Source organism: Gobio gobio (assembly GCF_949357685.1).
Source record: "Gobio gobio genome assembly, chromosome: 16".
NCBI classification, from domain to species: Eukaryota; Metazoa; Chordata; class Actinopteri; order Cypriniformes; family Gobionidae; genus Gobio; species Gobio gobio.
In genome coordinates, this window is record NC_137109.1 from 8,748,522 (window position 1) to 8,765,114 (window position 16,593).

The following is a 16,593-nucleotide window of genomic DNA, read 5'->3' on the forward strand; positions in this document are numbered from 1 at the left end:
TTCTTTATTCAGTTCATTGAGTCCAGAATGCTTGAAAGCACAAATAAAATAAAGATTAAACTATCCAGTCTGTCTTCAGAAACTCCACCCTCTTACAAAACCTAGCAGAAAGTAGGCTAGTCTTATTTCTAACTTTGATTTTTACTGAAAGCTGAACCGAGTCAGTGTTGTGAAGAACAGACACATTAGGATTTTTGTGTATTTCTGAGTGAATCCTGATAAGATTTTGATTGTAGCCTATTATGTAGTCTAGCCTACGTTTCAAACCGAAGTTCAGAAAGTGAAAGCAAATTGTAGACCATTGGATCTTTTACAAGACGAGGACATGGATTCAACATCTGTGGAGGAGCTTTCTTGTCCTGTTTGCTGTGAAATCTTCAAGGTTCCTGTTTTTCTCTCCTGTAGTCACAGTATTTGTAAAGAGTGTCTACAGCAGTTCTGGAAAACTAAGGAAACTCAGGAGTGTCCTGTCTGCAAGAGAAGATCTTCAAAAGATGATCCTCCAGTTATTCTTGCATTAAAAAACTTGTGTGATTCATTGATAAAAGAGGGAAATGAGAGGCATTCATCAGGGTCTGAGGAGATGTGCAGTTTACACAGTGAGAGACTCAAACTCTTCTGTCTGGAGGACAAACAGCCTGTGTGTTTAGTGTGCAGAGACTCAGAGAAACACACCAAACACACATTCAGACCCATCAGTGAAGTGCTTTCATCTTGCAAGGTAAGACATGTCTCTGATGTTAAATCTTCTTGAATGTAACAAGCATGGCACAAAACACGTTTTGAAGAAAATAGAAATGTCAAGGGTTATTAAGAATATGTGATTTATTAGGCTACATATGGAAGCTTGTTTCCACCACAGAATAAAACATTTTGAAAGATAATTGTGACTTTTTATCTTACAAGCTGGATGGATGGATGGATGATGGATGGATACTCAGATTTGCTAGATATAAACTCTCAATTATAAAGTCAGAGTGCATGATAAAGTCGCAATTCTGACTTTTTTACCCCTCCGAATAGTGAGATAAACTCTGAGTTAGAAAGTCCAATTCTGAGGGGAAAAAGATGGACTTTTTTCTCAGAATTACGAATTTACACCGATCAGGCATAACATTATGACCTAATATCTTAATATTGTGTTGGTCCCCCTTTTGCTGCCAAAACAGCAAACCCGTTGAGGAATGGACTTCACAAGAACTCTGACAGGGGTCAGCATGGGCACCCTGACTGGTCTATGCAGCCCCATACACAACAAACTGAGATGAACTGTGTATTCTGACACCTTTCTATCAGAACCAGCATTAACTTCTTGAGCAGTTTGAGCTCCAGTAGCTCGTCTGTTTGATCGGACCACACGGGCCAGCCTTCGCTCCCCACGTGCATCAATGAGCCTTGGCCGCCCATGACCCTGTCGTCGGTTCTCCACTGTTCCTTCCTTGGAGCACTTTTGATAGAGACTGACCACTGCAGACCGGGAACACCCCACAAGAGCTGCAGTTTTGGAGATGCTCTGACCCAGTCGTCTAGCCATCACAATTTGGCCCATGTCAAACTCGCTCAAATCCTTACGCTTGCCCATTTTTCCTGCTTCAAATTTGAGGACAAAATGTTCACTTGTTGCCTAATATATACCACCCACTAACAGGTGCCGTGATGAAGAGATCATCAGTGTTATTCATAATGTTATGCATGTTCGGTGTAGATCTCACTATTCTGACCTAAAAAGCAATGACCTTTTTTATTTTCTATTCTGTGGTGGAAACAAGCTTCAATATGTTTCCGCCATGGAATAAAACTAAAAGATTATTGCGACTTTTTATTTTCGCAAATCTAGTTTTTTCCTCACAATTGCGAGTTATAAAGTCAGAATTGCGGGTTTATACCTGGAAAAAAAGCCAGGAAAAAGTGAGATACAAAAAGTTGCATTACCTTTTTTATTTTTTATTCTGTGGCGGAAACCAGCTTCCATAAATTAGACACAAACAAAAAAGTGATTGATACTAACATTTCACTTTCTGTATTTGCACAACCATAAATGTAATACTGCATGCACTCTAAAAAAAAAAAAGGTTCTATATTGCACCAAAAATGGTTCTTGGCTCGTAATCATAGGGGAACCTTTTTTAGTGCTATATAGCACCAATTTTGGTGCTTCAGTGGTTCTTCAGCGGTTCTTCAGAGGTTCTTCACCGGTTCTTTGACTAAGGTGCTATATAGCACCTCTGAAGAACCGCTGAAGAACCACTGAAGCACCAAAATTGGTGCTATATAGCACTAAAAAAGGTTCCCCTATGATTACGAGCCTTTTTTTTTAGCGTGTGGATATAATAATAAGGATTTGGCCATTGCAAAAAACATTGATTTCTTGATGTTTATCCTTTCCAAATTAAATAATTAAAAATATGTATGTATAATTTTCAGGCACAAATGCTTAAAAACATCCAAACCTACAATGTTTAAACTTCTTATAGCTACATTAGTTTCACAGATTTTCATCTTAACCTGTAGGAGGAATTTAATACAGCGCTGACGTCCTTACAAAACAAGCTCAAACATGGAGAAAAAATGAAAGAAGAGTGTGATAAAACCATTCAACACATTGAGGTGAGTAAGTGTAAAGAGTTACACACTCAACATTCACACACACAGTTTATTATTGACATTAGTGGAGTGTGTGTTCACACAGAGCTGACTGAAGTGAATGTGATGTGATTTCAGTCTCAAGCTGAGCACACAAAGCGTCAGATTAAAGAAGAGTTTGAGAAGCTTCATCAGTTTCTCAGAGACGAAGAAGAAGCTACAATCACTGCACTGAGGGAGGAAGAGGAGCAGAAGAAGCAGATGATGAAGGAGAAGCTGGAGGAGATGAACACACACATCTCAGCTCTTTCACACACAATCAGAGACATGGAGGAGATGATAAAAGCCAATGATGTATCGTTTCTAAAGGTGACCAATCAATCTGGCTTCATTCTTTGAGCATAAAATATTGAGCATACGATATTAACATGTTTTCAAACTCTATATTTTTCAGGACTTTAACGTCTCAATGGAAAGGTGAGTGAGCTGCAAGTATCTCTTCTCTCAGTGGATCTGAACTCAAATTCACTGCAGTTCTGACTCCTGAATGTTCCTCCAGAGTCCAGATCTCACAGTCGGATCCACGGATGAGTTCTGGAGCTTTGATTGATGTGTCCCGTTACCTGGGTAACCTGCCGTTCAGAGTCTGGAAGAAGATGCTGGAAACTGTCCAACACAGTGAGTATCAGCAGATCTGACACCAGCGCAAAAGATAGTTCAGATATAAACAGACAAAATGAACATTTGATTGAAATATATTCAATAATCACTTGAATGCACTGTAAACGTCCGGTTACGTATGTAACCCTCGTTCCCTGAGGAGGGAACGGAGACGTACGTTAGTGACTAACGAATGGGGGTTTCGCTTAGAAGCCAATCATCTTCATCGTATTCAACAGCGCCCAATGGCAGTGCCAATGCCATGGGCATGCGGAATTTGCATGCGTAACTCCGCCCCACCTCGTGGGTATATAAGGAAGTACGCTGCGAACATCGCATTATGTTACTGCTGCAGGAGCCAAGACTGAACTCCTCGCGTTCCAGGCAGCACAGCTGACGTGGCTAAGGAAACGTACGTCTCCGTTCCCTCCTCAGGGAACGAGGGTTACATACGTAACCGGACGTTCCCTTTCGTTCAGTCACTACGACGTACGTTAGTGACTAACGAATGGGGGAACCTGTAAAACAGCGCCACTCAGCTGTCATCCAGTGCCCTGCGTAAGTGTGAGATCCCGCCACTTAAGGCCCTAGGACTCCCACTTATCACAGGATTACCAAGGTACACTGGGAAGCATATCCCAGTGAGGGAATGCCAAGGTGCCTACCGTAGGGAGGACTTAGAGAATACACATATGACCCGCTGAGGGTTGCATATGGAAGATCTCTAGGGTACCAGCCGAAGGTGGATTTTTAACCCTAGGGGTGGCAGGGACTTGCCAAGGGAAAGACACCTGCTCACTGAGGAGGCTTACGGTGGGAATACTCGTGTGGGGGTCGCCAGAGGGGAACCATGCACACGGAGCACCTGGCCGGACATGAGGGTCTGGGCTCGAAAGGGCAGACTGAACTGATGTCGGCGTCGACAGTGCTGGAGGAGCTCAGGGCTCTCGGGGAGCTCACCTGAGGAAAATATCGCACGTATCCAGTCATGGGAGTGGAATGGCGAGCAAGCGAAGACACCTGAGCGTGGTCCATTACCGGCCCCTCGGGGGGGCGAGTACAAAGTCGGACACTGGCTCCACTCGGAGATTGTAGAATCTGGCGAATGTGTTGGGTGTCGCCCAGCCTGCAGCTCTGCAGATGTCTGTTAGCGAGGCGCCATGCGCTAGAGCCCAAGAGGAGGCCACACTCCGGGTGGAGTGTGCCCTCACACCAAGGGGACATGGTCGACCTTGCTGCTGGTAAGCCAAAACAATGGTGTCCACCACCCAGTGAGACAACCTCTGCTTTGAGAGAGCACTTCCCTTCCGCTCTCCACCATAACAGACAAAGAGCTGGTCTGAGGTCCTGAAACACTGCGTCATGTCTACGTAGGCGCGGAGAGCGCGTACTGGACAGAGCAATGCCAAGGCTGGGTCTGCCTCCTCCAAAGGCAGCGCTTGCAGGTTCACCACCTGATCTCGGAACGGAGTGGTAGGAACCTTGGGCACATATCCGGGCCGGGGTCTCAGGATCACGTGAGAGTTAGCCGGCCCGAACTCAAGGCACGCTTCGTCAACCGAAAATGCTTGCAGGTCCCCGACCCTCTTAAGCGAGGCCAATGCGGTCAGCAGAGCCGTCTTCATAGACAAGAACTTAATCTCGGCCGACCGCAAAGGCTCAAAGGGAGGCCTCTGCAGAGCACTTAAGACTACTGAGAGGTCCCAAGAGGGAACGAGAGGAGAGCGAGGAGGATTCAGTCTCCTCGCTCCCCTCAGGAACCTGATGACCAGGTCGTGCTGACTTACCTTTTTGTCTCCCAGGAGATCGTGGTAGGCAGATATTGCGGCCACGTACACTTTCAGGGTGGAGGGAGACAGCCTTCGCTCCACCCCCTCCTGGAGAAACGATAGCACGGACCCGATCGGGCATTTCCAGGGGTCTTCTTGGCGGGAAGAGCACCATGTGACGAAGAGGTTCCACTTCAACGCGTAGAGACGTCGTGTAGACTCAGCTCTAGCGGAAGTGATGGCAGCGACCACCGCAGGTGGAAGGCTACTCAAACCTGCCGTGTCCCGTCCAGAAGCCACACGTGGAGCTTCCAGAACGCCGGACGCGGGTGCCAAAAGGTGCCCCGTCTCTGAGTCAGAAGGTCTGGTCTCAGAGGGATAGGCCAGGGAGGGGCTGTCGCAAGGAGTAAGAGTTCTGGGAACCAGGTCTGGCCGTGCCAAAGCGGGGCGACCAAGACGACCTGCTCCTTGTCCTCCCTGATCTTGCACAGTACCCGTGCAAGAAGGCTCACTGGGGGAAACGCATACTTGCGTAGCCCGGACGGCCAGCTGTGCGCCAGTGCATCCGTGCCGAGGGTGCCCTCGGCCAGGGAATAAAACAGGGAGCAATGGGAAGAGTCCTGGGAGGCAAACAGATCTACCTGTGCGTCGCCGAACCGTTCCCATATCAGCTGGATCGTCTGGGGGTGGAGTCTCCACTCTCCGGGGAGAGGCTGAAACCGTGACAGCTCGTCGGCTGCACAGTTCAGGTCTCCAGGGATGTGGACAGCACGAAGGGACCTCAGGCGCTTCTGACTCCACAAAACGAGATGGCGGGCGAGTTGAGACATACGGAGGGAGCGTAGACCGCCCTGGTGGTTGATGTACGCTACTACGGCCGTGTTGTCTGTCCTGACTAGCACATGTTGACCCTTCAGCAACGCTCGGAAGCGGTGCAGGGCGAACCGTACAGCCAGTAACTCGAGGCAATTGACATGCAGAAGGCGCTGGGGTCCTGTCCAGGAGCCCGCGGCTGCTTGTCCATTGCACATGGCACCCCAGCCCGTGGATGATGCATCTGTTGTCACAACAACATGCCTGGAAGCTCGTTCTAAGGACACTCCGGTCCGTAGAAACTTGAGGTTCGACCACGGGGTGAGTGTCTGTAAGCAGGCCCGAGTCACTAGTACCCGGAGCGTGCCAGACCGCCATGCCCATCTCGGGACTCGATCGCGTAGCCAGTGCTGAAGCGGTCTCATATGAAGCAATCCGAGCGGCGTTACCGCGGCTGCAGATGCCATATGCCCCAGGAGCCTCTGAAAATGTTTCAGTGGAACCGCACTCTGGCCCTCGACTTGTCGAAGGGCAGTCAGCAGAGACTGCGCGCGCTCGCTCGAAAGCTGCGCGCACATGGCGACCGAGTCGATATCCATACCGAGAAAAGAGATCCTCTGCGCGGGGCAAAGTTTGCTCTTCTCCCAGTTGACCCGAAGGCCCAGACGGGCTAGGTGATGGAGCACCAGATCTCTGTGTCCGCAAACCTGCTCTCGAGAGGGACCCAGTATGAGCCAGTCGTCGAGGTAGTTCAGGATGCGGACCCCGTGCTGCCGAAGGGGCGCAAGGGCTGCCTCGGCAATCTTCGTAAAGACGCGAGGGGACAGAGATAGCCCGAATGGTAGAACTGCGTACTGATATGCCCGCCCCTCGAAAGCAAACCGTAGGAACGGTCTGTGTCGAGGCAAAATGGAGACATGGAAGTAGGCGTCCTTCAGGTCGATCGCTGCAAACCAATCGTGTGGACGAACGCATTCGAAAAGGCGTTTCGCTGTCAACATCTTGAACGGAAACCGGTGAAGGTAACGGTTCAGGATGCGCAGGTCCAGGATTGGCCGTAGCCCACCGGTCTTTTTGGGTACAATGAAGTACGGGCTGTAAAACCCGCAATTCATCTCGGCTGGAGGGACAGGTTCGATCGCACCCTTCGCCAGTAGGGTGGCAATCTCCGCTCGCATGACGGGAGCGTTGGCCCCGATCATGGTGGAACGGACTCCCTGGAAGCAGGGAGGAACCCGTGCGAACTGAATCGCATAGCCGCGCCTGACGGTCCGCTCGACCCAGCGGGACAGCCCTGGAAGCTGAAGCCAGACATCCAGAAACTGCACCAGCGGGGTCATACGGTGTACAGACGTACCCGGTGTGGGCTTGCAGCGATGCAGCGTCACCGGCCCGGACATGGGAGGCTGTGGGGCGTCCCGGTGCGGGGGCACGGTTGACAGCTGCGTCCTGACAGAGGAGACCAGGGAAGGACCAGCGTTCCACTGGGGTCTGCTCTGCCAGGAGGCTGGCGACAGAGTGGGATGCGAGTGGCGGGACCCGTGGGTGGCGCGCACCGTCATCACCGGACTCTGTGGGCTCAGGGATGGGAGTGTTAATTCTTTCTTTGACCAACATAGGGTGCTGCTGACCCGGGGGCCAGCAGCTGAACAAAGGATTCTCCCCCGGCCCTCCACCGGGGGAAGGAGTGGTCCTGCTACCATCTCCTTGAAAGAATTTCCCATCCCTGAGCCGTCCGTCTCAGGAGCGCCGCTTGGCCTGGCGTTTAGCGGGGCGCGGGGCGGCCTGAGGGGACTTGGACGCCTTCCTACGGCTTCCTCCGCGACCCGGCCCGGGTGAAGGCTGCTGCTTGGACCGGGTGGGAGGGGCGGGAGCCTTAGGAGGGCGTCCTCGGCGTGGAGCAGACTGAGTTGACTGCGCCGGCGGCGGGGTGGAGGCAGCAGCTGGCCGCCGGGGCAGTACGTGCTTAATAGCCTCAGTCTGCTTCTGGGCGATTGAGAACTGTTGGGCGAAGTCCTCAACCGCCCCGCCGAAGAGGCCGGCCTGGGATATGGGGGCATCGAGGAACCGGGTTCGCTCGGTGTCCCGCATATCGGCCAGGTTCAGCCACAGGTGACGCTCCTGGACCACATTTGTGGACATCACTTGACCCAGGGAGCGTGCGGTCACCTTCGTCGCCCGGAGAGCGAGGTCGGTGGCGGCACGCAGCTCATTTAAGAGCCCCGGATCAACTCCACCCTCGTGCATGTCCTTGAGGATCCTGGCCTGGTAGACCTGGAGGATCGCCATGGCATGCAGCGAAGCGGCAGCCTGCCCCGCGGCTCTGTGCGATTTCGACACCAAGGTTGATGTGAATCGACAGGCTTTGGAGGGGTGCTTAGGATCACCACGCCAGGTTGAAGCGCTCTGAGGACACAGTTGCATCGCAACAGAACGTTCAACTGGAGGGACCCCAGTGTACCCTTTAGCTGCCGCCCCATCGAGGACGGAGAAGGCGGAGGAAGTCACCGAACGGTCACGGGAAGACAACGGGGACTTCCAGGACAGCGTGAGTTCCTCATGTAGCTCGGGAAAGAAAGGTATTGAGGGCAAGGACTGACGGGTGTCAGCGCGAGCCCCCAAAAACCAATCGTCGAGCCTTGAGCGTTCGGGACAGGGTGGAGGGTTCCACTCGATCCCTAAACTCGCGGCTGCCCGAGACAACATGGCTGTCAGCTCTGGATCTGACTCGGGCAATGCTGGCACGCCCGAGGGCGGCAGCACAGCCGAGTCATCATCTCCAGAGGACTCGAGCCCACCTTGTGATGCGGTGATCGACATCGCATCCTCCTCTGGAGCGCCAAATGAGATGCGCGGGGGGGCCGGAGCCGGCCCCGCGATCTGCATCTGAACACTCGCGGGTTGCAATGTGCAAGACGGGGGTGTGGCCCGAGGCATGAGCGTCGGGGCTTTGTTCCACACCGTAACCGTCAAGTCACCCTGACCACCAGCCGAAGTACTGGGCCTCTGGGACTCAGTAGATCGGGGTGTGGTAGAGGGGACTCTCACTTCAGTACGAAGGTCATGGAGTCTTGACCGCAACATTGCGATGGTCATGTTCCCGCAGTGAGAACATGACTCATCCGCGAACGCTGTCTGAGCATGCTGAAAGCCCAAACATATCAGACAGTGTTCGTGCCCATCAGAAGAGGAAAGCAACCGACCACACCCAGAAGTACACGGACGAGACATCCTGAAAAGGACGCGTCACGTGTAAGCTCTTTTATGAGAGGAAGCCTCGCAGAGAACGCCGAAGCGCCCAGGGACCACACACCAGCTGTCTAGCGGACCACTGCGCAGATCAGCAGGCAGGCAGTATGATGATCACTGGAACGCGCCGTAACACCAACGCCTCTGGAAAGCTGCTCGTCTCGAAAGCTGTCGATGACTCAGATCAGGCTTGTAGGAGTGAAGAGATCCTCTTGGCTCCAAAGCAAAAACATAATGCGATGTTCGCAGCGTACTTCCTTATATACCCACGAGGTGGGGCGGAGTTACGCATGCAAATTCCGCATGCCCATGGCATTGGCACTGCCATTGGGCGCTGTTGAATACGATGAAGATGATTGGCTTCTAAGCGAAACCCCCATTCGTTAGTCACTAACGTACGTCGTAGTGACTGAACGAAAGGGAACCCAAATAAGCTGGCAAAACTAAAAAAAAATTGAGAATCAGTTACATACTTTTTTAAGTTAAGAAATTTAAAGTGTGAGTAAGCAGAACTTGCAGATTTTTATTTTGTACTCATATATTTTAATTACTCTGTGTAAGCTATAATTCATTCATTTAAATTAAAATTATCAACTTAAATATTTTTAGTAGTGGAAACTTGGCTAGCTTTAACTGGCTAATTCAATAAATGCTACCTTGCTAACTGTTAACACAATGCTTTGATAGCATTAGCATAGCACAGCACTTGTTGAATGAGTACAGCAATATTTAACATATCTCTGTTCTTAAACTAAGCTCATGCTCCACTCGTCACCATGATGGTAACCCCCGAAAACAAAAAACATCATAACAGAAACTCTTCTAAACTAACATAGCAAAACATTAAACACTGCTAAACCTCCCACTTAATGTTAATCTTGCACAAAAAACATTCATTTTGGCATTTAGTGTCTCTTTTGTGTGTCATGGCAAAGCATGCTGGGAAATAGAAATCCCTGCCCAGTTTCAGTTAGATTTAAGTTAGTCTAAATTAAAAGAAAGTCCATAAAACTCAAAACAATGACACAATTCAGATTACTTAAAATATGTCAGTTTTGTGAACTCAAAAGAAAAAAGTTCTAAATACTCATAAAAATGATTTTGATTGAACTAATTTGTTTAATTTGAGTTGGCTCCACTCAAACCAATTAATTATTTTTATTTTTATTTTGATGATTATTATTTTTCAAGAACTTTTTGCAAGTTTACTGCAACAGTGGAGCCACATACTTTTGAAAATCCAGCGTTTAGTTGATCCTGGAAAGCGCTCATTGTCATATTTGTGAACACGACAGCGTCCTTCTTCCACGAGGGAGTTTGGCGTCACGGCATTTGTTTCTTGGCGGACCGTTAAGAAACGCAATACACTTGTCTCGCAGGCATCCTGTATAATTCAACCAATCAGATGACGACTTCGAAACTCCTGAAGTGTTTCCAGAGTTTGCCATATGCATCAGACGTTCAGCCAACGGTCCGTGGGAGTGACGTCTGAGACTGAGATTAGGGTTTACAGTGTGTCTAAGTGTCAAGCCAAGTCAAGTCAACTTTATTTATATAGCGCTTTTTACAATGCAGATTGTTTCAAAGCAGCTTCACAGTGTTAAAAAGGAAAATAATGCAGCATAATTTGATTCGGCTGTACAGTCGCTCTGGAGAAAACGGTGATGTCATCAGTTCATTTTAATTATCATACAGTGACAATGTGGGCAGATCAGTAAATTAGTTGATTTATTTGGTAATTACATTTATTTGGATATTTAGTTGAAAATGTAGTGTCCCCAACTGAGCAAGCCAAGCCAAAGGCGACAGTGGCAAGGAACCAAAACTCCATCAGGAGCATAATGGAGAAAAATAAACCTTAGGAGAAACCAGGCTCAGTCGGGGTGCCAGTTCTCCTCTGGGCAATTAACAAACAGCGTATGATCATTATTCTGGCAACTTTACAGGTCAGGGGTCATATTAGATCAGAATATTCTAAAGATCAGAGTCATCACGCCGGAGACGGGTTTATTGAGGATGATGTGTCGATTAAACAATTATTAAATACAAATATTCGAAAGATTGGAGTCATCACGCCGGAGACGGGTTTATTGAGGATGCCGTGTCGATGAGGCAAATTCAGCCGCCAGGCTAGTTGACACGGGCTCTGCAGACACTTCAGGGATGCGTTGGTCATGTCTGGGCGCAGGTCCACCATCTGATCTGGATACGGCCCGGATCCGGCTGACTACGGTAACCTCGGGATAAACAGAGAGACTAACATTAGCGTAGATGCCATTCTTCTTATGATGTAACGAGTACATCAGGTGTTATGGGAAGTGTTCCCGGTTCCGGACGATTTTTTTATGTGTATGTCATAGTAAAGAGATGTGTTTTTAGTCTAGATTTAAACTGACAGAGTGTGTCTGCTTCATGAACAATGCTAGGAAGACTGTTCCAGAGTGTAGGTGCTAAATAGGAAATGGAAAAGGATCGACCGCCTGTAGTTGATTTTGATATTCTAGGTATTATCAACTGGCCAGAGTTTTGAGACTGTAATAGACGTGATGGAGTATAATATGTTAAGAGCTCGTTTAAGTACTGGGGAGCTAAACCATTTAGTGCTTTGTAAGTAATAAGTAAGATTTTAAAATGTATGCAATGTTTAATAGGCAGCCAGTGCAGTGTTGACAGAACTGGGCTAATATGGTCATACTTCCTGGTTCTAGTAAGAACTCGAGCTGCTGCGTTTTGGACCAGCTGGTGTCACGGTTCATGAATGCATTGCTTCCTTTCTTGTCTCGTGTCTCTGTTTGTTGTGTTGGTTTGTGCTGCGTGGATCTGTGGGTGTGGCCGGAGCAATCATGCTCATTCATCTATCATCGGCGCCAGCTGCGAGTCATTATCACTTGTATTATACTCACCGTTTTCTCCTCTCCTTTGTCAGATCGTTTGTCGATGTTGTGTGCTGTCTGGTGTCCTGAGTTTCCTGTTCCTGTTCCGTTGGATGATCGTGTGGTGTTTTGTTCTGGGATTCCTGTTCGTTGTTTCCTGTTCATCGTTTCACGCCGGAATTCACCCTCATCACCATCGCTTCACTCATCACCAGCACAGATACAACCTGTTGACCATCGAGGTCCCTGCGTCACCTGCCAGCGGTGTTGTCTGTCTCCTGATTGTCCTTTTTGACATTAAAATAAGAGTTTATTTCACCTGCTATTGTTTCCTCATTCTGTGATCATGACAGCTGGAGTTTGTTTATTAAGCGAGCAGGGCAACCACCCAGTAGAGCATTACAATAATCTAGCCTTGAGGTCATGAACGCATGAACTAACTGTTCAGCATTTTGCATTGAGAGCATATGCCGTAATTTAGATATATTTTTAAGATGGTAGAATGCAGTTTTACAGATGCTAGAAAAAGTGTATCTGAACTGTATTTCAGAAAATCATCAGATCATACAGCAAACTCATGTCTGTCTATTCCTCATGGTCTATGCTTATGTTTTAGGATACAATAGTGCTTGAATACTAATATTAAACCTGAAGCCTCAATCCATTCTGACAGTAACTGATTTATGATTTCTTTCAACAAAGTCTTTATGTGTTTTACATTTTCACATTTCTAATACCATCATCCTCTAATCTGATGTTATTCTCTTTGCAGCTCCGTTGACTCTAGATCCAAACACAGCACATCGTTGTCTCACACTCTCTACTGATCTGACCAGTGTGTCGTACAGTCATGTAAATAATATGTTTCCTGGTAATCCAGAGAGGTTTGACAGGTATGCATGTGTCCTGGGATCTGAGGGCTTTAACTCAGGAACACACTGCTGGGATGTGGAGGTTGGTGACAGTACATGCTGGGTTCTTGGCATAACCACAGCATCAAACCAAAGGAAGGGAGAGGATTTCTTTAAGTCTAATGTCTGGCATGTGCGGTACATGGACAGCAAATATGGATCAAAATCCCCAGAGCAACCCTACACTGTCTTAAACAGTGTTAAAGAGAAGCTTCAGCGTGTGAGAGTTCAGCTGGACTACAACAGAGGAAAGGTGTCATTCTCTGATCCTGTAACCAAAAACTGTCTGCGCACATTCACAACCACCTTCAAGGACACAGTCTTTCCATTCCTAAATAATCACTGCACAACTTCCCCTCTCAGGATCTTACCAGTTACACTGTTTGTAACAGCGGAAAATCACAGTTAAATCTACTTCTGCTTCTACATAAAATCAGTTTTTTTGTGCAAATTACGCTTCAATAACACTGTAATTAAAGGGTCTCGTTTATTAATTACACTTAAATTTAAAATGTATCCTATAACACTAGCTTTGGAAACATGAATGCACTGTGAGGCAAGCAGCTGTTTATACAGTCAAACCAAAATTTATTCAGACACCTTCAACATTTTCTCGCATTATCACAGTTTATTCGCTATAGTTTCGAAAATGGTAATAAAATATGACAAGAACTCAGAGTTAAACTGTGTCAGAACAAATTCATCTGGATAATGTCAGATATTTTGTCCTGTAATTCTGACAATCATTATGCAAGAAAATACAGTCTAACTAACTTGGTCCATATAGTCATTTGTGCTGTCTAATAACAGCGATGATGAATGTACCGAGTGGGAATTAATGTTTCCTCATTGAAGTCAATCAGCCAGTCCTCATTTTCTATTGTCACTCATCCAGAGGTGGACAGTAACTATGTACATTTAGTTGAGTACTGTACTTAAGGACACTTTTTGAGTATCTGTACTTTCCTTGAGCAGTATTGTTTCTGGAAACTTATGACTTTTACTTCACTACATTTGAAAGACAAATATCGTACTTTTTACTCCACTACATTTCTATCAAGGCCCTCGAAGTAGAAGTCGTAGCCGCTTTGAAAGTCAGTGGATGATTTGTTTTCTTCTTTAAAACGGGATTTGTTTTTTTTTTGCAGACAGCCTATCAGTAATTACTCTTGTAGGATCACATGAAGTTCAATGATTTCCAAGTATTTTTTGAACACCAATCAATTGATGGCAAAATAGAAGGCAGCAGTTCCCAGACGCTCAACCATGGCCATACTTAAAAGTTAAAATTCAGAAGAGCAGACGTGGATAAGTCTGAAAAAGTGCGACAACACGAAAGTGCACACAGAAAGCTGCCTCTCAGACGCCAGACCACAAGTACTGAATTTTAGTCTATCGAATCTACTAAAATCTTATTATAGTAAATTAAAACTAGCCTAAAACTAAAACAATTCAGATGCCTAAAATGTTGCAGTCAAAAGACTGACTAAAACTAAATCAAAATTAACACTGGTATGAAGGTTGGTCAAATGATTTTTATAGATTTACCCGCCAAGTTGCCATAGCCTTGTGGATACAACGCTAACGCATAGCGTTCGACAATGATGTTAGTTAGCATGCAAAAACGACGTAGTTGGACTAATGATGTTAACTGAAGTCCTTTCAGAAATATGTTTTTACATAATCCTGTCAAATAAACACAATGTAGAAACCTTTCTTTTCTAGTATGATTTTGACTTTGATAAGAGCTTTGTAACTTTTAAACAAGTATTTAAATAAGTTCAAGGTATGCTAGCATGTCAGATGGAGCAGGACTGGCTTAAACCACCATGATGGAACAGCGTGCATTCATACAACAATGCAACGATAATAAAATAATGTGTTTAAAAGCAAGTACTTCTGTACTTTTACTTAAGTAAAAATCTATCTTTACAACTTTCACTAGTAATGGAGTAATATTTAACCAATAGTACTTTTACTTTTACTCAAGTAATGGAGTACTTTGTCCACCTCTGCACTCATCCCTCGTCCGCTGATGTCGTGGGCGCACACCCCTGGTCATACTTATGATGGAGCTCCACTTCCGAGGAGAGGGTCGGCTCTGGTTGACGCGTCGCGGCGGGTGGTTATGGAGACAGGGGCTCGTACAAGTACTCCGCGGTCGATGGAGGTCATTCGGACTCTAGGTCTGGCTGCGTTCTAGATTGGGGAAGGACACTCTCCAGACACCGGATGATAGCTTCTTTCCAGTTACCGGTGGTAATTAACGATGCACAGCTTGAACTCATGACAGAAACCATGACGACCAAGGAGAGGCGGGAACTGAACAAAGGAGCACATGAGATGAAGGAAGATAAACTAAAAGTCCATGAAAACTAAACACACTGAACATAAAGGTGACATGGTTAATGCTTGTGGACCTTAAAGAAAGTGTGGACTGATAGTTTCACCAGTCCATTCTCAAGAGTTCATTGGTTATCTTGACAGTACAATGTCTGAGCGTATTTCCACAGCAGAAGTTGCTCCCTAAGCATCCTTTCTTGGAGCACTATCCGGAACTGATACAGGCTTTTGGTCCTCTGGTGGCTATGTGGACCATGCGCGTGTTGTGCAGCACATTCATTCTATCAGAAACATCTTGCTTTCCCTTGCAGTGAAACACCAGTTGTTGATAGCTTTTCCCTCTCATCATTGAACATTCAAAGGATTTTAAACCATCACTTTCTGTTTTACATGACATCTCACGTAATGTTGCTATAAAGCGTTAAGGCAATTTGGTGCTTTAATTGTTTTCTTAGACTTCCAAAAAGCTTTTGATACAATTGAGCATCAGTTTATGTATAAGGCAATACAATCTTTTGGTTTTGGGGAAAGATTTGTTTCTTTAATTGAAATGTTCCAGAGGTATTAATAGTTCTAATTTATATCCAAACACATCCAAAACATTACCCAATTGTAGAGGAGTGTGCCAAGGTTGTCCTATATCCCCCTTTTTATTCCTCATTGTAGTAGAGTTTCTTTCCATAAAAGTCTTGCATTTTTCCATCTATACAAGGAATTACCATCTTCAACAAATAAATCAGATTAACTTGTGGATGATACTGTTCTTTTCTTGAAAGATAAAGAACCGCAGCATTGCAGTTAGTAGTACACTTTCTGTTGCTTCTGGATTAATGTTAAATGTAACGGAATGTGAAATAATGTGCCTTCATGAATCAAAAGAAAAACTTTTATGTAATATCCCAGTATAAAAACAAGATGAAGTATTTAGGAATAAGTGTTACAAAAGATTTAGCGGCGAGACAAGTGTTCAATTTTTCCCTTAAACTTAAAAAAGATCAAAATATTTTTAATAACTGGCTTCAAAGGGACTTGAATATTATAGGCAGAGTCTTAACCAAAGCAGAAGGGGAATCTAGATTTGGAGTTATCTCTTTTTGTTCAAGATTCAATTTGTAAAAAAAAAAAAAAAAAAAAAGATGTATTTACTAAATTTGTTTGGAGGAATAAACATCATCCTTTAAGAGTTCTTCAGGGTCCAAGAAATGAGGGTGGTTTTGAGCTTTTGGATTTTTTTAAAGTAAAATGGCTCAGAAATTGTTTACTTAAATCAGAACAAATATGGTTCTTTATACCATATAATATTTTTTAAAAAGGTTGGAGGTTTTTTGTTATTGTGTGACTCTATTAACAAACTCCCTGTGGCATTATGCAACTTCTTTCAACAAGCTCTTA

At 46.1% G+C, this 16,593-nt stretch overlaps 1 protein-coding gene across 1 annotated transcript; it reads left to right on the forward strand.

Annotated features, from left to right (window-relative positions):
* Nucleotides 1–89: 89 nt before the first annotated feature.
* LOC307139748 (E3 ubiquitin-protein ligase TRIM35-like) lies at nucleotides 90–12,621 on the forward strand. The gene is made up of 6 exons (XM_079838842.1): nucleotides 90–721; nucleotides 2,512–2,607; nucleotides 2,722–2,952; nucleotides 3,038–3,060; nucleotides 3,143–3,261; nucleotides 12,001–12,621. The coding sequence occupies exons 1-6, from the start codon at nucleotides 326–328 to the stop codon at nucleotides 12,240–12,242; spliced, it is 1,107 nt and encodes a 368-aa protein (XP_079694968.1). The 5' UTR covers nucleotides 90–325; the 3' UTR covers nucleotides 12,243–12,621.
* Nucleotides 12,622–16,593: the final 3,972 nt, after the last annotated feature.